General features: G+C 38.0%; 1 protein-coding gene across 5 annotated transcripts in view; it reads right to left on the bottom strand.

Moving 5' to 3' along the window:
* Nucleotides 1-21,830, bottom strand: part of slc4a4.L (solute carrier family 4 member 4 L homeolog) — a 142,482-nt gene that overhangs the window by 67,707 nt on the left and 52,945 nt on the right. The window contains exon 1 of one of the 5 annotated variants that reach the window (XM_041591076.1): nt 20,660-20,748. The exons of the other annotated variants lie outside the window; for them this stretch is intronic. Coding sequence (XP_041447010.1) covers nt 20,660-20,681 — 22 coding nt within the window. The 5' untranslated portion in view covers nt 20,682-20,748. Of the gene's footprint in view, nt 1-20,659; nt 20,749-21,830 lie in introns of those variants that run through there. 5 annotated transcript variants of the gene reach the window in all.

Genomic DNA, 21,830 nt, shown 5'->3' on the forward strand with positions numbered 1-21,830 from the left:
CTGTTAGATAATCAGACTAGGAGATTCTTTGTCTTTGAAGGACCATTAAAAATTAAAAAAAAAATTAATTTGTACATAACGAAAAAAATACACCAAGAGACATTTAACATTAAATTCAAAATCTTTATTAAGAAATAACTTACCGATACTTCGCTTTGGTTGCCGAAGTAACGCTAGCGCAACTTTGCCAGCATTCGGCGCCCTGGACACAACTTTGCATCTTAGGGAATTAGCGCTGTCCTGGTGAATTTATGCCTGGCGAAGAGGTCGCTAGCGAATTTGTGCCGCTTAGGGAATTTGCCCCATAGAGTTAGACAGAGTTGGACAGCAGTTGGATCAGCGTTGGATTGGAAACTCCCAGCAAACACTGGACATCCCATCAGGACATCACTGCTCATCATTACTTCTATAAAATAAAGCCAGTTTATACCACTTAACTATGTTTGATTCAATTGCCTTCTTTTTCTCTCTCTCCTCTATACTTCTGCATATATCCTCTGCACTCTACAACATCCGTCAAACTATCCTGAAATTGTTACTTCCTCTTCACTGCTTCATCACACTCTCTCAATCCTGAAAACCTTATTCACATAAATCCAGCACCCTTTCTGCCTTTCTCATGTGCCCTCTCTCTCAGTGGACCGACTCAACAGCTCTCAACTCCCTTGCTCCTTCTACCACCCATCACAGCTGACCAGCTAAATTGCAACCCTTGCACAATGGTTACATAGTTACATAGTTAAATTGGGTTGAAAAAAGACAAAGTCCATCAAGTTCAACCCCTCCAAATGAAAAACCAGCATCCATACACACACCCCTCCCTACTTTTAATTAAATTCTATATACCCAAACCTATACTAACTATAGAGCTTAGTATCACAATAGCCTTTGATATTATGTCTGTCCAAAAGCCAATCTAAGCCATTCTTAAAGGCATTAACTGAATCAGCCATCACAACATCACCCGGCAGTGCATTCCACAACCTCACTGTCCTGACTGTGAAGAACCCCCTACATTGCTTCAAATGAAAGTTAATTTCTTCTAGTCTAAAGGGGTGGCCTCTGGTACGGTGATCCACTTTATGGGTAAAAAGGTCCCCTGCTATTTGTCTATAATGTCCTCTAATGTACTTGTAAAGTGTAATCATGTGCCCTCGCAAGCGCATTTTTTCCAGAGAAAACAACCCCAACCTTGACATTCTACCCTCATAATTTAAGTCTTCCATCCCTCTAACCAATTTAGTTGCACGTCTCTGCACTCTCTCCAGCACATTTATATCCCTCTTAAGGACTGGAGTCCAAAACTGCACTGCATACTCCAGATGAGTCCTTACCAGGGACCTATAAAGAGGCATAATTATGTTTTCATCCTTTGAGTTAATGCCCTTTTTTATGCAAGACAGAACTTTATTTGCTTTAGTAGCCACAGAATGACACTGCTCAGAATTAGACAACTTGTTATCTACAAAGACCCCTAGATCCTTCTCATTTAAGGAAACTCCCAACACACTGCCATTTAGTGTATAACTTGCATTTATATTATTTTTGCCAAAGTGCATAACCTCATTTTCCAGTTTGCTGTCCAGTTTTCCAATTTAGACAAATCACTCTGCAAAGTGGCAGCATCCTGCATGGAACCTATAGTTCTGCTCAATTTAGTATCATCTGCAAAAATAGAAACATTACTTTCAATGCCCACCTCCAGGTCATTAATAAAGTTGAATAGCAAGGGACCTAGTACAGAGCCCTGTGGTACTCCACTAACAACACTGGTCCAACTAGAAAATGTTCCATTTATCACCACTCTTTGTAGTCTATCTTTTAGCCAGTTCTTTATCCAGGTACAAATACTATGTTCCAGGCCAACATTCCTTAATTTAACAAGTAACCTTTTGTGTCGCACTGTATCAAATGCTTTAACAAAGTCTAAGTAAATCACATCGACTGCCATCCCAGAATCGAGGTCTCTACTTACATTCTCATAAAAAGAAATTAAGTTAGTCTGGCAAGATCTATTACGCATAAAATCATGCTGGCACAAACTCATAGTATTATGATTTGCTATGAAGTCCATTATCTTATCCTTTATAAACCCTTCGAAAAGCTTTCCTACCACTGACATCAGAGTAACTGGCCTATAATTTTGAGGCTGAGAATGGGATACTTTTTTGAATAGAGGCACCACATTAGCAAATTCGCCAGTCTCTCGGCACTATGCCAGATCTCTATGAATCCTTAAAAATTAAGTAAATAGGTTTGGCAATCACAGAGCTAAGCTCGCTAATTACCCTGGGATGAATACCATCTCGCCCCGAACCTTTGTTAATCTTAACATGTTCTAGTCTCTTTTGAATTTCTTCATGTGTGAACCATGCATCATTAGTTGTATTACTAGAATTGGGACTATTAAGAAGGAAACCTTCTCTTACTGGTTCCTCATATGTGTAGACAGATGAAAAATATGAGTTCAGAATCTGTGCTTTTATTTTGTTTTCATCAACCAGCTGACCCCCCTATGATAGTAAGGGTCCCACCTCTTCCTGCTTCATTTTTTTACTATTAACATATTTAAAAAATAATTTTGAATTTTTTTTACTGCTTGCTGCAATATCCTTTTCTATAGCAATTTTAGCTTGCCTTATAGCTTCTTTGCATGATTTATTGGCCTCCTTGTACCTTATAAATGATTCGGCTGTTGCAGCAAACTTGACAGCCTTAAAAGCACGTCTTTTCTTACCCACCTCAACACCAACGCTTCTATTGAACCAAAAAGGTTTTGCTTTGCAACGACGTTCCTTGCTTACAAGTGGAATATACTGACAAGTATATTTATCAAGCAGCATTTTAAAGACTTCCCATTTTTGTTCTGTGTTTAACCCTGTGAAAAGCATTTCCCACTTAATATGTTGCAGAGATGCCCTTATACTGTCAATGTTTGCACATCTGCAATTTAGTGTTTTAGTTACTCCCTTATAGAATTGCTTCTGCAACAGCATGTCAAAGGAGACCATGTTATGATCACTATTCCCTAAATGCTCACCCACACAAATGTTAGAAATGAGTTCAGTATTATTAGTTATTACAAAAGAGAGTTATTCCTAGTAGGTTCTTGAACGAGCTTGAATAAAAAGTTGTCATTCAGCATATTTACAAACCTACTAGCTTTTTCTGTGTTAGCAACCCCATTACCCCAGTCAATGTCTGGATAATTGAAGTCACCCATAGCAACAACTTGACCCAGCTGTGAAGCCGCTTGTATCTGCAAGAGTAGCTATGCTTCATACGCGACACTTATACAAGGTGGTTTATAGCATACACCAATGATAATTCTTTTTGTTACCTTTTGCCCAGTCAAAATCTCTACCCAGAGTGATTCTACACCCTCACCAGTGCCAGCTACTGTTATTTCTTTAGCGCATGGCTTTAATTCAGGCTTTACATACAAACACACTCCTCCACCCTTTTTAATCCCTCTGTCCCTCCTAAAAAGGGTGTAACCATTTAAATTCACAATCCAGTCACATGTTTCATCCCACCAGGTCTCAGTGATACCAATTATATCATTATATTATACCATTATACCAATTCAATATCATAATTTTTAGAGCATGCAATTAATTCTAGGTCTCCCATTTTAACTGACAAACTCCGTGCATTTGCCAGCATACAGCGTAGGTTACAACTTTTACTTTTGAAATTTGCATTACTTAGTGGAGAATTATATGTTAAGTTAGTATTATTCTGTTTTCCTTGTAACAGAGGGACCTCCTTAACTGGTAAACTGTAGCCCCGCTCACTCCTCCCCCATGACCCCTTACTAACCCCACTGCCCCGTCTACCCTAGCTTCCACATAATTCTTTATCTCACCCACCCCCCCCATTGCCTAGTTTAAACACTCCTCCAACCTCTTAGCCATTCTTTCCCCTAGCACCGTGGACCCCCTTCTATTGAGGTGCAAACCGTCACAATGGTTTAACTCTGTACCTCCGAAGATGTAGTAGATCAGCTGAATGACAGTGGAGAAAGTCACAAACTGATCCTGACTTTATACACTTCAAATTCATGGTCTCCTGCTACAATCAAGCTCTATCAATAGCTAAAGAACAATAATTCTCTTCTTTAATCTCCACACTAAACACAAAAGCGACTGTTTTTCACATTTAACTCACTCTTATGCCCTCTCCACCCATTAATATAACTGCCCAATAGTGATGGGCGAATTTATTCGGCAGGCGCGAATTCGCGGCGAATTTGCGCGTTTCGCCGCCAGCGAATAAATTCGCGAAACGCCCGCGAAAATTCGCGGCAAAAATTCGCCGCCGTCAAAAAAATTTTTTCCGAAAAAACGGGCGCCGGCGTAAAAAACGGGCGCCGTTTCGCAAATTTTTCGCCGTTTCGCGAATTTCGCAAGAAATTCGCAAATTCGCCCATCACTACTGCCCAATAAAAAAATTGATCTCATTAGACTGAGCATACCGTCTGACAACAATCTCAGACTAACGTGCAGTCCACTCACATCCACTTTGCACTCCTTCACCCCCGCAACACTAGATGAAGTTAACAAATTTCTAGCCTGCTCAAAACCCACAACCTGCTCTCTTGACCCCATACCCTTTCCCCTCAAATCTCTGATACACTCTCATCTGCACTTACTCACCAATTTAACCTTTCACTCTCTACTGGTACTTTTCCATCCTTATACAAACAAGCACTAATCACTCCTATCCTCTAAAAACCTTCCCTTGATCCCAGCTCTCCTGCTAACTATCGTCTGGTTTCCCTTCTTCCATTCGCATCCAAATTACTGGAAAGGCTTGTTTACAAACGCCTGATCCAGCATCTCACTCACAACTCCCTTCTCGACTCCCTGCAATCTGGCTTCCGCCCAATATAGAACACGATTGGTCTGTGCCATGTTTGAATAAAGGCCTTTTTATTATATCAAGAAGGTGCTGTTCGTGTTCTATATTGAAGTATCTATGGTGTGTGGTGGCCACCTCTGAACGTGCACCTGAAATAAGTGGAGGAGTTGTGTGCTGACACAGAATTACTTATCTGGCTTCCGCCCAACACACTCAACTTAAACTGAACTCACCAAAGTAAACAATGATCTTCTACTGGCAAAGTCTAAAGGTCAATATTCCATATTAATCCTTCTAGATCTTGCTGCAGCCTTTGACACAGTTGTCCACCCACTCCTCCTAGCTATTCTATACTTAGCTGGTATTCATGACACTGCTCTTTCATGGTTTACATCTTATCTGTCTGACCATTCCTTTAAAGTTGCCTTCTCTAACTCTACTTCTACCAAGGCTCTGTTCTAGGCCCTCTGCTGTTCTTGCTCTATACTACTTCACTAGGAAAACGTATTCAGTCGTTTGGACTTCAGTATCACCTTTATGCTGATGACACTCTACTTGCCTACTCCTGACCTCTCTCCTTCTGTCCTTTTCCATGTTACAGACTGTCTCTCTGCTGTCTCCTCCTGGATGTCACAGCGCCACCTGAAACTGAAACTTTCAAAAACAGAACTCATTATATTTCCACCAAGATCTTCCCCCGTCCCTCAGATATCACTCACAGTAAACAACACTACCTTTCATTCCACCACACAGGCATACTGCCTAGGCGTTATACTAGACTTGCATCTGTCTTTTTCACCACACATCCAAACACTTGCAAAATCTTGTCGTATTCAACTCTGTAATATTGCCTGAATACGACCATATTCTAGAATCAGTTCAGAATCAACCAAAACACTTATTCAGTCTCTTATCATATCTGCCTTGATGACTGCAACTTACTCCTCACAGGTATTCCAACAAGTCGCCGTTCACAACTCCAATCTGTTCTAACTGCGGCTGCTAGACTTATTCATCTATCTCACCGCTCAACATCAGATGCTCCAATATGCATATCCTTTCACTAGCACCTAATCTCCTCTAGAATAAAATTCAAATTACTAACACTCACATTCAAAGCCCTTAACAATGAAGCCCCTCCCTATATTTCATCTCTGATCTCCAAATACACTCCTTCACGAAACCTTCGACTCGCTTCTCCTCTCATCACTTCTGCTCATTCTTGTCTATAAGACTTCGCTCGGGCTTCTGCTTTTCTCTTGAACTCTCTGCCTCGAGCTATCAGACTTTCTCATTCTTTCCAAACTTTCAAATGCTCCTTAAAGACCCACCTGTTCAAAAAAGCTTATTCAATGTACCTTAATTAATCAATCATTGCTGTATCATAAATCACAAAAGTTTTCTAAAATCCTAATGTCTCAATTGTACCCTAACCTTTAGTTTGTAAACTATAATTTGTAGGGCCCTCTAATCCTATTGTACTCTGTAAACCCTTGTTTGTTATCCACCGTTTATTCCCTGTTTGTTATAATTAAGCTAAATAAGCTAAAGCAATGTGTATCTTGTCGGCGCTATATAAATAAATAAATGATGATGATGATGATGATGAAATGTATAATAATAATAATAATTCCTGTTAGCTTCAACTGTTGTAATTTTATTATACACAGCAACAATTATTAATATATTTTTGATAAGTTACAGCTTGTACTCCATTGTCACTCTGTGCCAGTGTAAATATTTTAGCTTAATATTTTTACTTCCCTTTCACAATAATCAGTATATACTTTGGCATTAAGTTTCAGTGCTAGATGAAATAAAAGGCTTGTGTATTTTTGTGCAAAATATTTTCTGACTAAGATTAAACAAGTTTCCTAATTCATTTTTACAAAATTATTTTCAAATATGGTAACCTTAATCAATGTTGTAGATACTGAAGATGTTGATAGTGTCAAAATGCATGCTTCAGACATTGGTTTTTTTTGATCTCAGATTCATTTTCAGGTGTCTCCTGAAAAATTTGTACTCTTCTTTGTATTGCTTACAAACTAAATGCAGAAGCAAATATTAACCATAATCTGTAAATTTATATTTGAGTGCATTTGCCATAAAGGATAAAAACATCAAGTTATGAGAACACACAAGAGTATTCTTCAGTCCAGCTTTAAATTCAATCTTAAGCTCCATTTTATTAATTCTGATAAGGCTGGGTTTAGTAAATTAGTCCCATAGTCAAAAACACAGAACTGGAAATAATTTGGACCAATTTTATAAACCAGTGGTAACAACAAATGAAGCTACAAATCTTTCTGAAACTCTCTGCACAGCTGTAGGGCCACATGTAAAGCTGGCCATAGACGCAAAGATCCGATCGTACGAATCGTGGATTCGTACGATTTTCGGACCATGTGTGGAGAGTCCCGACATTTTTCGTCCGTCGGAGATCGGTCGTTTGGTCGATCGGACAGGTTAGAAAATTTCTGTCGCCTGCCGATAATATCTCTGCGTGTATTGCCGATCGTACGATTTTCAGTGGGAGACTGTCACTAGTGTTGTCAGACATAAGTATCGTACGATTGCTGTCAGGGGCAGAACATTGGGTGATCTGTTCTTATTTGATCGGAATGGTAAAGACTTTGATCTGAATGGTTAGCGGAGGGTCGGGAGATGGGAAAGTCCGATCGTACGTTGATTCGTACGATCGGATCTTTGCGTCTATGGCCAGCTTTAGGCTTCGTCCATTTTTATTCACAATTTGCTTGGTAGACTGCAACATATGGATGGCGAAAAACAGCGATGCTGACCTTTGTCACACCTACTTGTTCAGACTAAAAACTGGTCAGTTTATGTAGGTATAAGTGAATCCATTAATAGTCAACCCTATTATGCATGGTAATAATTGGGTTTCTACAATTAATAGAACATGAGCAATTACCATTCAATGCAATTACCTCCCATTTATCCTTTAGCGAACCATCAAACATTAGTTTCATATGCTGATTTTAATGCCAAGTGGCCAATTGACCCTTTAGAAGTAGATTAAAGCTGGTGTTAATTATTGTTAACTTGTTCAGAAGCAACATGAAGGCCCTAAGGTTATTTTAAAAAAATTGCTGAAACAACTTGTAATTAGCTGCTGTAACTTTATCATGGATCATATGACATGTACATGGAGTTACATTATATTGTTTACAGGTCATAAATGTTACGAGCAGGCTTTCAAGTGGATGACCTTCCCTTTGGCTCTGCCTATCACCCACTAAGGACGGCACACAGCTCAGATCTCCTGCTGGAAAGTGACTTACACCTTGCTCACAAAGCGACTCCAGCAGCAGCACATGGAAGACTCAATGCAACTGTCTGCAGTAAGTCATGTTTGTAAGTACACTTTAACAAACCATGCTTTTGTCACTTGTGCACAAGTCTTTAATAAATCTCAGAGTATAAGATGGGAATGCAGTATGCTGCTTATTAGGATATTTAATGACAAAAATTTTTTAAGATAAAATTGTAATTGCTAGTTCCATTCTAAAGATAAACAAGGCTACTACAGAATATACTAAAATCTTAGATAAACAAGGCTAATACCGCATATGCCAAATCTTAGGTGCCCATTCCCCTACTCTAGAATACCAATATGGTAGAGGAATCTTTATACTGTGAAAATCAAAGTTGTTACTGTAAAATGTTATATCAACCACTCCCTCTTCATGTTCTGCAAGGTCCAGACTGTATTTAATGCATCACATGTAACCCATGTTCATATGAGTGGGCAATTTGGGCACAATAGTGTGAAAGTAGCAACTAGAGGGACATTTGTGCAGTGTGAAATTAGCAACTTGTATTTATAGTATACAGAGGTTAAGGGTTGCACTGCAGAAACTTGTAAACTTAATTGGGGCTCCACAAAGGGGGGGGGGGTTTTGTCTGTCATATGGTGATCTGGCCACTGGCAATCACAACAGCGCTAAGGCATAAAAGCAATTTAACATAAGCCACATTTGTCTAGTTGCCCATTAATATGTAGGTGTAGTATAAGTGCCTAATCAGTGCAATAAATAAGTATTATTTTTTTTGATTTACAAGAAAATATCTAGTATATTTATACTTGGTTGAGATTCCTATATTACGGTGTTATTTCTCTATGTCACTATATCATGGAATAAATCTTTCACCTTTACAGGGTATTTCTGCTAATCTGTGAATGCTATTCATGGATATTCTTCAGAATGAGATCAACAGAATGCTTTGAAACAGTAGGGTTATTCTATGGGAACTTTACGTCTAGACCAATAATCCAGCTACTCACAAGGTCCGCTTAGTCTGAGTCTGCAAGCCTCAGACTAAGGGGAATATCAGGGAAACTATCAGAACTTTAACGTCTGGTAGAAGCTGTTTATTCTGAGTTGCTCAGTAACATTGTCTCTCAAGTCTAAACACCTGCTTGAGCAAAAACAAACTTGTAGTAACTCTCTACATCTCTGCTGTGGAGAAGAAAACTTGTTTTTTTCACCTTTAATGTAGGATTAAGGGATATTTACAGTTAATTCTCTAAAATCCAGGTAATCATAGAAACAATGTCTAATACCCAATATATTTTAATTACTCATATTCATTTTCTTTGGCTTACTGTCAGACATTTACTTTAATAAGTTTAAAATAACATTTTGAATTGCTCATGAATCTCACTGACCTTGACATTTCCTTCTTTGAAGTGTTTCTTTTCCTTGATGGGCTAAACTCTTGGTATGCTGCAGCCAAATACATTAGAAGAGAGGCTCCCAAACTTTGGGGGTGACCCCCTCCCCCCAGGGGGTTGGATTGTGGAGTAGAAGCTTTATAACCAAAGATTGGTTGCCCCTTCTAAATAGCTTCAAGGCTCTACTGTTCTGAACTGCACAGAAATGCACCACAGTTTATTTTACAGTTTATTTTACTAAGAGTAGGGAGTCCTTGAGTTTTTGATGGGGGACAAGCACATTTAGTTATACCACTAGCTAAACATCTACAGTTGTTTAGAGGAATTACTAATTCATACATACCTACAAACTAACACTTGACTTATGCAAAAAGTTTCTGCAAGCAGACCTTTCTAGTTACCAACACCAAAACTTATGGGGACCCCCAATTTTAGAGGAATTTTGCTCACATTTTTAAATTAGACCTACATTCTTATGGAGTATTTATTAAAATGTAAACTCAAAAATGATAATTTGGTGAATCCCAAATATAATTACATCTATATACCTGTTCAATTGGTGTCACAAAGAGGCACAAGAAGCAGATGGAACGTGTCATTCATAGGAAAGTATCATGGGGATTTTAAAGACAAAACAAATGTAGGCAACTATAATGTCAAATAGTGATTTGGATAGTTCTTGAACCGTCTACCTCAAGTATCAATCAGTATTTGTATGAAACCTGCACGTTTGGCGTATACACATTTGTATAGCACTATAGAACAAACTGGTACTTTACAAATACATGCAAATAATATGAATAAGTCCAGGCCATTTGTATAGTCCTGTTCACAGTATAATTATGATAGCAGCTGTCTAATTTTGTGGCAAAATCATTTTAATTAGGTACTTCTCATTGTATCTACTGTTGTAATCGGATTAATTATAGGAGGAAAGTTACTAAATGACCAATTTAATGCTATAATCAATGTATTTATGTATCAATTTTTCCTTTAATATAATTGAACAAAATTGCATAAAATGCTGCTCATGTGAATACTAGGAATATAAAACATTAAAAAAAACAAAGAATGGAAGGAAAGTGAGGTTCCAGTCACATGATGTAAGAGCAGTGCCCTACACTTTCCTAACCCTCACCTCCCTTTGCTTGGAAAAGAAAAACTGATCCCTTATCAGTGTGGGATTTCAGATGAACTCATTTCCTTCTGGTTCTCTAGACTTGGTCAGTTCTGGGCAGAGCAGGATGCCAACAAACTGAAATGTAACTTCCTAAGAATTATGTTTTACACAATTCAGGCAGTAAAACTGGTATATTAACCTCTTTAGCACCTTTCAATCTACAAATACCTACTGGACAATTATCAGGCTTGAAATATATCAGTAATGTGATTATTAACAAGAAAATCAAAATTGAAATGTGTGTGCATCTGTATATATACATTAGTCAGTATATATACTGAATAATGTACCCCCTATTATAAAATATAAGAATATTATAAATCACTGAGGTACCTTTTAATATAAACATATTTTACATATTATTACAACAGGGGTTACATTACTTATCAGAATACCCAGTGAGTCATATAACAAAGACTTACTGATTACACAATTAAAATTGATGACATTGCTAAGCACGGTACGTATAGAAATTTACAGAAAACTAATTCAAGCATGGTCATCTGCATTCCAAATGCTTTCAGCCACATAGAAGCATGGTTTTGCAATCATGGGTGATAATATAATTTCAGTTTGTTTCAGAATCTAGCCCAGCATGCCTACCTCACCCAGGATTAGTATATTCTACCTGGAGACAGTAACTTGCAGTTGCTAATGGCAATTGGATAGCCTTGTCCTATGCTGGTAAATAAGCACCATAGGTTTCTTTTTACTTTTCAGTACAATATGTGTGAGACTTATTTTCCATGTTTTATATGTGTGTACTGGTATGGGACCGGTTATCCAGAATGCTGGTGACCTGGGGTTTTCCATATACTGGATCTTTCAATAATTTGGATCTTCATACCTTAAGTCTACAGGAAAATCATTTGAAGTGGACCTGCCACCCAAACACAAAAATCTGTATTATAAAAGTCCTTTTCAAATTAAACATGAAATCCAATTTCTATTTTTTATTAAAGCATTCATAGCTGTTGTAAGCTCATTTAGAAATCTCAGCTGTCAATCAAATATTGTAAGCCCCTCCTCTATGCCCAAGGCAGGACAGACAATTACTTTCACTTTCCATTCAGCACTTCCTTAGATGTCACTGCTCTCCACACATCCCCCCTTTTTTGCAGGGCCGCCATCAGGGGGGGGACTAGGGGGACAGTTGTCTCAGGCCCAGTGATTTTTGGGTTTTAGGAGGGCCCGGACGCTGTACTCACTCTGTAACCAGGCCCCCACTACTGTCAGGAAGCTGTAGAATCGGGTGGGGAGGGCGGAGGTTCTTCTACATGTCTTTCCCCTCCCCAGCTTCTAAACCAGGGGTCAGCAACCTTGACTATCAAAAGAGCCATTTTGCCCCCTCTTCCACTAAAGAAAAATAGCCTGGAGCCGCAAAACATAACACAGTTTATAAACGTAAAAGTTTTAACCTTTTTTAATCTTAACTTTTACAACAACAGAATACAACAAACAGAAGTGCAGTGTGTAGGTGTAGGCCTACTTTGAAATAAATGAAACACTGAATTACCCCTATTAAATGATAGTGTTCTCATCCAGGCCGGACTGGTAGTCTGTCCGTTTGGGCAAATTCCCGAGGGGCTGCTCTACCCTGCAGTCAAGTGGGCCGCGCGGTGGCACCCTGGTATTGCAGGGTCACCGGATGCATTTTTCACGCCACTGTTGCTTTCCTCATTCCCAACCCAGTTTATACCGCCAGCCCAGGACCTGTTATCCAGTCTCCAGTGCAGACCAGCTTCCGGCCACAAGATGCCTCAAAATGCGCAAGCGGTCAGCCCTCTAGGAGGCAGCATCTGAATGAACATAGCTGAGTCCGTGTGGAGATCATGGAGATACCGTGAAGCAGCAGCCATCAGACTGCATACAAATATTCCTTTCCTTACTATGGGACCCTGTCTTAAAAGTCAATCAGCACAAAATTATATAACTTACATTGTGCAGACTGAGGAGGGGGAGCGGGTTTACATCGGCAGTCTGGCGAAGGATCGCACTTAAACATGACGTGACTCATGCATCTGCACGTCTGTGATTTATGGGGCCTTTGTAATTGTGTTTTTTATAAATAAAGTACCATGACTGCATATCTGAACAGGGGCCGTAGTAGAGAGTGTGGATACTTTTATTTGCTTCAGCAGCAATTTAGTTATCCGTATCAATGTGACACAACAGTTGCGTCCTCAAGAATATAAGTAAGACCAGATAACTTTTTATATATTTTATTAACAAAAACTCATGTCTGTTATTTAATGAAGACACACTTATAATTTAGCAAACTTCATCTAAACTCATAACGAAACTGCAAAACTTGTATCAATATCTCAGTATGTAATATTTCATGTACATCAGAATTGGCTAAAGAGCTGCGGCTGCATCTCATATTACTTATTCACTTATTTACTGCCCATACAAGGGGACATCTGCAGAAATTTATGGCTGTCTACTTTCCATATTCTCTCTCCCTCCCCCCCCCATCAGGAAGGAGAAGACCAGTAAGAACTCCTCCAGTAAATGATAAGGATATTAGAAGTCACTGAGGGGTTGTTCTGTGACCATATAAAGGCACAAGGCTGCAGGCTGAGTTATACAGGGAACTCTGAGTATCACTCATGTATTATAAGGGATAATGTACCCCCTACTGTAAATGATAAGGATATTAGAAGTCATTGAGGGGTTGTTCTGTGACCATATAAAGGCACAAGGCTGCAGGCTGAGTTATAAGGGAACATGCACCCCCTACTGTAAATGATCAGGATATCTATTTATACATATATAAAATATGCGTGTGTATAAGTAAAACACCAGAATGCATTTATGTGTGGGCTGTTTGATTTTTTTTGCCGGGGCTGCTTTTTACTCCCAGTCTGGCCCTGTTCTCATCTGTTTAATGTGACTTCTGTTTCTGAAGCTCCATGGTGATCTTCCCTCTCTTGTCTTGAGTGTGTGGCCGCGGTTCAGACCATGATCTTGCTGCGGCTCTTGGCTGTCACTCCTGGGACGTCTATACAGTCCTCGCACCTGCTTGCGGCTTTGTGAGTGTGTGAATGCGTTAAGCTAACTGTTAGCTTACCACGGTCGCACACTCAAGAAGCCGCTAGCAGGTGCAAGGGCTGTATAGATGACATGACAGGCAAAGCCACTAGACCGAGCCTCAGCAAGCAGGATGAAGAGCCGCATGAGGCTCCGGAGCCGCGGGTTGCCTACCCCTGTTCTAAACTATTGGTAGTTTCGTAGAGCCGCATGGCGATTGGATAAGCGTATCCAATCCCTGTGTAGATCTGCCGGGACCTAAGACCAAACCAATAGTATAGAAGCTGGGGAGGGACATGCAAGCACTATAGCTCCGCCCCCCCTTACCGATTCTGCAGCTCAGTGGGAGCAGTGGGGGGGGGGACTTTGAATGGAAAACAAGAAGCTGAAGAAGAAACTAAGGTAAGTTCCACTGAGCACCAATGTTTGTTTTTTTAGTTTATTGAACCCCTCTCCACAAATAATTTTTGTTATTATATTCTATGGGGCCCTGACCACCAAACTTTTATGGAGGCCCTGTCATTTATAGGGAGGCCCTGCCCACTAATTAATTTTTTAACTTATAGGGGGGCCCTGACCACTAATTCATTTTTTTAACTTATAGGGGGCCCTGACCATCAATTTTTTTTTTTTAACTTATAGGGGGCCCTGACCACTAATGATTGTTTTAACTATTAGGGGGGCCCTGACCACTAATGATTTCTTTAACTTATAGGGGGGACCTGGCCACTAATTAATTTCTTTTAACTTATAAGGAGGCCCTGACCACTAATTAATTTTTTTTAACTTATAGGGGGGCCCTGACCACTAATTAATTTAGGGTGGGGCTTGGGGGCAGGATCTGGGGTGGGTGGGGACCAGGGGGCTCAGAAAATTTCGCCGTACAGGGCCCGGTGATTTCTGATGGCAGCCCTGCGTTCTCGTCACTATTTAATTGTGTAGCCAGGGCATGGGGATGGACATTGGGTCCCCCATTCTGGTGCACAAAAAAGATTCTGAGATGATGCAAGGCTTGCCTTAATAACAGTGTCCACAAAATGGCTTTTGCCTGCTTGCTATAATTATGAATTCCCAGACTGAAGGAAACAAGTTTCAAATAATTTGTGTAGTGTAATTAAAGTTAGTTTTACTTGACTAATGTGATAAAATAAGATTTTAAAAATTTGTTTTGGGTGACGGGTCTCCTTTAAACATTAAATAAACCCAGTGGACTTGTTTTGCTTCCAATATCATTATATCTTAGTTGGGATCAATTACAGTGTACTGTTTTATTATTACAGAGAAAAAAGAAATAATTTTAGTCTATGGGAGACAGTCTTCCCGTAATTCGGAGGTTTCTGGATAATGGATCCCATACCTGTATGACTTTAACCAGCTTTGTTCTAAATCTGATTAACTTCCAGTCCAGAGGGAAGAACACGCTGACAAAACTGAAGGAAGGATATTAAAAGAAAGGACAACGGAGTAATTGGTGAAACTCCCCCTAGTGTCCATCAAAGTAACATTTATCAATCTGGTATGCCCAAACAGGTTTAATGGGATTAATGGTAGAGTGTAGCCAGTGTAGACCCTGATGTACAATAAACAGGTTATTAAAGGAAATTTCTGACTGAAACACACATGTACCATGACATAAATAAGGGAGTCAGTGCACAGGGGCCAATGTAAGCATGTCACTTCTTTATATGATTGCTACTGAAACTGCTACCATTTTTTAACCTCTGGAAATTAGCATGGTCAGGACCAGGATGCAGTCCTAAAATGTCACAAATCAAGAACAAAATTATGGCCAACTTTATAAAATCTTTACAAAGTTGCAAACCTGATGAATAGGTATACATATAAATTGCATAAAGCCACTCACATATTACTCCCAAATTATTTGTGGGAAGATTCCTGAATCTCTCATTAGCTCCCAAAAAATATTTAAATATATATATATATATATATATATATATATATATATATATATATATATATATATATATATTCACATGAAGTCTGCACTCTCGATAAAGATCATTCATTTGCCTGGGTGCACGATCAACAAATATTCTCCATATACTACAAAAAAGATTAGCACTCTCAGGTCTTAAAAATTTATTATTAAAAATGCAACAGACTAACGTTTTGGCTGACTTTGACAAAGGCTGAGGGGTCAGCCAAAAATATTAGTCTGTTGCCTATTTACTAATACATTTTTTCAAAATTTTTAAGACCTGAGAGAGCTGATCTTTTTTATAGTATATATATATATATATATATATATATATATATATATATATATATATATATATACCAACATTGGAATATCGGCAAAATATTGCAATATTGGAAAAGCAAAGTCCTTGTGCGCCTGGGTGCTTGTTTCAGAAAATTTTTAAAAATTAAATAAATATTTATTGACACATACTGACGTTTCGGTACTTTGAGAAAGGCTGCAGCAGCCGAAACGTCAGTATGTGCCAATAAATATTTATTTAATTTTCATAAGTCCTGAGCAGTGCGTTTTTTTCCTCGATCTATACACACATATATATATATATATATATATATATATATATATATATATATATATATATATATATATATATATATACACACTCTAAAGGCTAAATACGGAATACTTTTATTTAGAGCTACAAATCTGTATGGAGACGGTTTTTGCTGTACTGCCATCTGTTGGACAGCAGACATATAGCAGCCCTGAGCCTAGAGAATGGGGACGTGATTGGCATAACTACTGAATGCCAACCAACCAATGGTTTCGATCCCAGTTTTTAGGTTGGAAAACATTTCCTTTTTTTGGCTTAAACAAAACCCAAGCATATCGGTTCTTATAAGTTAGCCATTTAATGCTATTTTATAATGGCGTTTTTGCAGTGACAAATTGCCTGTGCTAATGTAAAAAGAGCCCATATTTTATAATATCTATTATGTTTTTTTTAAAATAGTATGTACCAACATTTTCCAGATATTACCCGATTCACTTCAGTTTACTGCCCCAGCAAAGCTTACATTCTATTTTATAGGGTCAAATGAATGAGAAATCAATGAACCTGCACTTGTATGTTCGGAGTGTTGTGGTACATTAGCACAGAACACACACTTGTACATGTCATAGGGAAACTCATGCCCAAAACTCATGACCAATGTGTATTTTTTAAAGGGGTTGTTCACCTTCAAATTAGATTTTAGTATGATATAGAGAGTAATATCCTGAGCCAATTTGCAATTGGTTTAAGTTATTTAGTTTTTTATTCAGCAGCTCTCCTGTTTGCAATTTCAGCAATCTGGTGCTAGGGTCCAAATTACCCTAGTAAACATATATTAATTTGATTAAGGGACTGGAATATAAATAGGAGAGGGCCTGAATAGAAAGATGAGTAATACAAAGTAGCAATAACAATAACTGTGTCGCCTTACAGAGCATTTGATTTTTAGATGGACGCTGGAAAGAGTTGGAAGAAAAAGGTAAAAAATTCAAAAACTATAAAAAAGAAAACAATGAAGGTCAGTTAAAAATTGCTTATAATTAGCTATTCTATAACATACTAAAATTCAACTAAAGGGAGAATCACCCCTTTAATAATTTCCTTTCCTCTTAAAAATGTTGTCTACTTGTTTTAGGCCCCTGACCCTGGCAGACAAAATAATTCTGTAAGACTGCAATATTATTGTATTTAGTATTACTTATTATTCTATTCAGGCCATTTCCTATTGATCTTCTAATGTGTTATTCAAACTTCTCGCTTGTTACCACGGTAAATTGTAGTCTTAGCATTCTCCGCTACTTACTGCTCCTATACGTGATATTTGTATGTAGAAATTCTAATTATACATTTTCCTCAGAATAACCTCTTGTATTTCAGTACACAATGCTGACTTTTCTCTCTACAGCCCACTGAAATTTCAGCTTCAGCTGCAAACTCACAGCGTGCTAATCCACAGCCTAAAACTTATAATATGTGTGGTTATAATTACCTAAGCCAACTTAAATCTCAGGCTAATTCTGGCCAATACATTCACGTGAAACTGCTGAGGAACAGAAAAAGGCAAGAAGTTTCTTTTTACATAAAGCAGCTCTGTCTATCCTGCAGTAGCTCTCGCCAAGAATAGAGTTTGTGTCAGGATAACAAAAAAAAGATGTCTTTGCATGGCCAAGGAGAGCCAAACTGTGCATGGATAAGCACTAGCTCTATTCAACACATTTTTTTTGGCTAATGGAGTTGTGAAAGCACAAAAATGATTTTCTTAAAAGGAAAGCTAACCCTTTAATTACCAGATTTCTTATTTTAATTAAAGGTGAATGCTACACTTTCCCCATATAGATATGTTGCAGAATGCTTCATCTGATTTAAAGGGGTTGTTCACCTTTTCATTACTTTTAGTATGGCATAGAGAGTGATATTCTTTACATTTTTATTACTTGTTGTTTTTGAGTTATTTCGCTTTTTATACTGCAGCTCTCCAATTTTCAATTTCAGCAATCTGTTTGCTAGGGTCCAAATTACCCTAACAACCATGCACTAATTTAAATAAGACACTTGATTATGAATAGGAGAGGACCTGAATAGGAAGATGAGTAATAAAAAGTTGAAATAACTATACAGTTGTAGCTTTACAGAGCATTTGTTTTTAGATGGGGTTAGTGACTACAATTTGAAAGATGGAAAGAGTCAGAAAAAGCAAAAAACTATGAATAACAAAGACCAATTGAAAAGTTGCTTAGAACTGGCAATTCTTTAACATACTAAAACTTAACTTTTACATAGCTGGAAAAGCTTTCTTCTACACTTTCCCCACCATTATGTATTATTTATATTTGTATATTTAAGTTTTCCATAACTTTTCCTTCAATCCAGTTAGATTCCAAGTAACCCCTATGAAACATTTTAGGTGTTCCAGATTGAATAATTATGTCTGAGAAGTCCCAGAATAGTAGATGGGAACCAACTAGTTTTGATTGGTCTATGAGCTTTGATTCATTAACAGCACCTCTATTAAAGGCTATTATATTATCGATTGCATCTGGTTACTAGGTAGACACAAAGCTGTTTTTACTGTTGTTAATTTAACTCTTATTCTGTACCTCCTTATTTTGCTGTTTAATTAGGGACACCATAGAAAATACAATGTGCAACAATGAATCAGGCATTTCAACACAGGGCTTAAAAACTTGCACCTGCATTTTTCCCTTAAAGGAGAAGGGAAGCCTTCTTCCACTTGGGATGCCAAATGTTAGGCACTCCCCAATGATTGTATGTACTTACCTGAAAGCCCTTCCAGAGAGCACCATGGAGTGATCCTCTTCCGGCTTCTTCTTTCTTCAAATTTCCTGGGGCAGATGCAGTAGAACGAAATAGACGACTTTTTAGTTAAAGTTCGGCTTTTCGCTCTAATGCGCATGCGCAGCCACGAGAAGAAAGATGAAGCCGGAAGAGGATCGCTTTGTGGTGCTCGCTAGCAGAACCTAGTGCAGGCTAGTGCAGTTTTCTGCTGATAGGAGCACCGGCCTGGGGTTTCAGGTAAGTATATAAATTCACTTGGGAGTGCCTAACATTTGGCACCCCCAAGTGGAAGAAGACTTTCCTTCTCCTTTAAGTTGATTTTGAATTGCATGGGCAGGTATGATGATGTAATTCTGAGACATCTGTATAATATGTTCATTTAATGGTTAATTGCTAAAGGTACCAAATTGTGGGGCGGCACTCCTATGGGGAATAATTCTATTGTGTAGCACGTTTTATCCAGTTAAGGTTTCGATTGGCGATGCTAATTGAAATGCAGGATATTACAAAGTAATAACTTCCCCCATTTCACACGTAATTAAGAAATGATTCACAGGCTGACATTCAGCTGTGTTTACAGAAGTGTAATAAAGGAAGAAAGAATACTAGGAAATGAAATAGATTGAAATTCCATATAGTTTATGACACAAATACAATTTCTATAACTTGATCAAATATGTCCTTGAGTAAAAGTGTAATTGTAATTTTAATAAAGATATAGCTTATCACCTGAAGGCTAGGAGTTACTTACATACAAATTCACAATCATATGCACAAATCTGCAATATCTCATTATGGCAAGCAATCAGGTATTTGCTTTCATTTTTTATCTGTAGTTTACAAACCAAAGATATTTGCTGTTTAATTGTTGTTGAAATAATCTTGTTGAGGCATTTTAAGACTTCTTTAACTACAAAGCAGGGGTAGCCTGGGCTACACTAGCAGCTGTAGACAATATTGGTTAATCTAAAGATGGGGTGGTGATGTATTGATAAGCAAGCCACCAAGATAATAGATTATGGAGACGGCAACAATGGAGATGGAAACAGTGAAGTAGATAAAATGTACCTAAACACTTCAGGAGTATTATATCTATATCTATATATATCTATATCTATATCTATATCTATATCTATATCTATATCTATATCTATATATATATATATATATATATTATATGATTCAAAGATAAAAGGGATACAATCTGGTACATTTTGGAATTATTTGTTGCCCCTGTGATAGCATCCAAAGCAACATCCTCTGTCATTAGTTGTTTGAAACTTTGGGGGGTTGATTTTTAAAAGGCTATTAATCTGATATTAATTTATAAACTATATATCAGATATTAAAGCATCTTTAAATCATTAATCTCTGTAATATCCAGCCCCTGGACATACAGCACTGAAACAGTACAACTAGTAGAGTATTTTTAACAATATGTCCTATATCAATATTACCTATACCCTACTATTCCCAATTGAAAAAAAAAAATGTAGTATTAAGTATCAGGACTTTGTGAACACAACAAAAAGCACACCAGGAAACCCAATAGGAATCCACTCATGAAAATATACTTAATCTCTCTATACTCACTGTCTCTTAGAATCCCAACCATTCTTCTCTGCTCCCTTCTTCTCTTCTCTTCTGCATTAGTTTTCTCCAAACTTTAATCCTCTCCCCCCTCGTCTTTCCAGTCTCCTCCCTTTTCTTGGTTTTATTCTTCCCTTTGTCCAACTCTTCACTTAATCTCCATTCCTCCCTGTGTGTTACTCCACCTTCACCCCAATACTATCTGCTACGCCAGTTATTTCTCTGTCCCCCTTTTTTTTCAATTGTCCATCTTTGTTTTCCCTCTCTGTTTAATTCTAACTTCCTTTCTACTTTACCAAAACTACTCTTCTTCCATACTTCCTGTCTACTTGGCAATATTATCCCCAACTTAAAGAGAACACGTCTCTGGGACGTTCAACTCTGTAGCTGTTTGGTGATTAACACTCTTTTGAACACGAGGTGAATGGTTGCTATCCTGTCTAGATATACTTTGTAAAGTATTATCTTCCGCTTATAAATAATTCAAACAAGCACCCAATTAAGCTATCTTCCAAACATAATAGGATAGAAATTACCAAAACGATTGTACTCATTCTCTATGTGAACTGAAGGAAGCAACTTATTGAAAGAACTGTGTCCCTGTCAGGTAGAGTGGGGTTTAAGGTGGAATTGTGCTGTGCCAGCTCTACAGAGCCTGTAACAGAGCCATGAAACAGAGGGCACCCAATGCAGAAGGGTTCTGATTTGAGCACAGGTCCTACATGGGTTATTAACCCTTAGGCCACTTGATCTCTAGTGATCGTTGCATCACTGTGGATGCTGGTAAAGTCTTTTAATCTCTTTCTTCAAAAACAACTCTCTCAGGTAAATTGAAAAACTGTCAAGGGGCCACATTCTGCAAATATATTTATTTATTTACTGTGCCTAATATCAATGAATATCCAGTTGTGTTTCTAATTCACATAAAACTTGCTAGAACTCTGATGTACCTTTCAGATCTTCCTCATTCTACTGCAGCTCACGGATGACCTTATTCGTGACCAAACCAAGTGATATTCACAGAGAATGAAGGAGTGATCTTTTTACTAATTTGATTTATTTTCTCTCCAGTGAAGGAGTTTCCATGTACTAAACAAATGATGGCACTCAATGTGCAAAAGCAAAGAAATATCCAAAGAGAAGAGTGTGAATAGGGAAGAATGGAAAACAGTTG

Source organism: Xenopus laevis, chromosome 1L, assembly GCF_017654675.1.
Source record: "Xenopus laevis strain J_2021 chromosome 1L, Xenopus_laevis_v10.1, whole genome shotgun sequence".
In the NCBI taxonomy this organism is placed as follows: Eukaryota; Metazoa; Chordata; class Amphibia; order Anura; family Pipidae; genus Xenopus; species Xenopus laevis.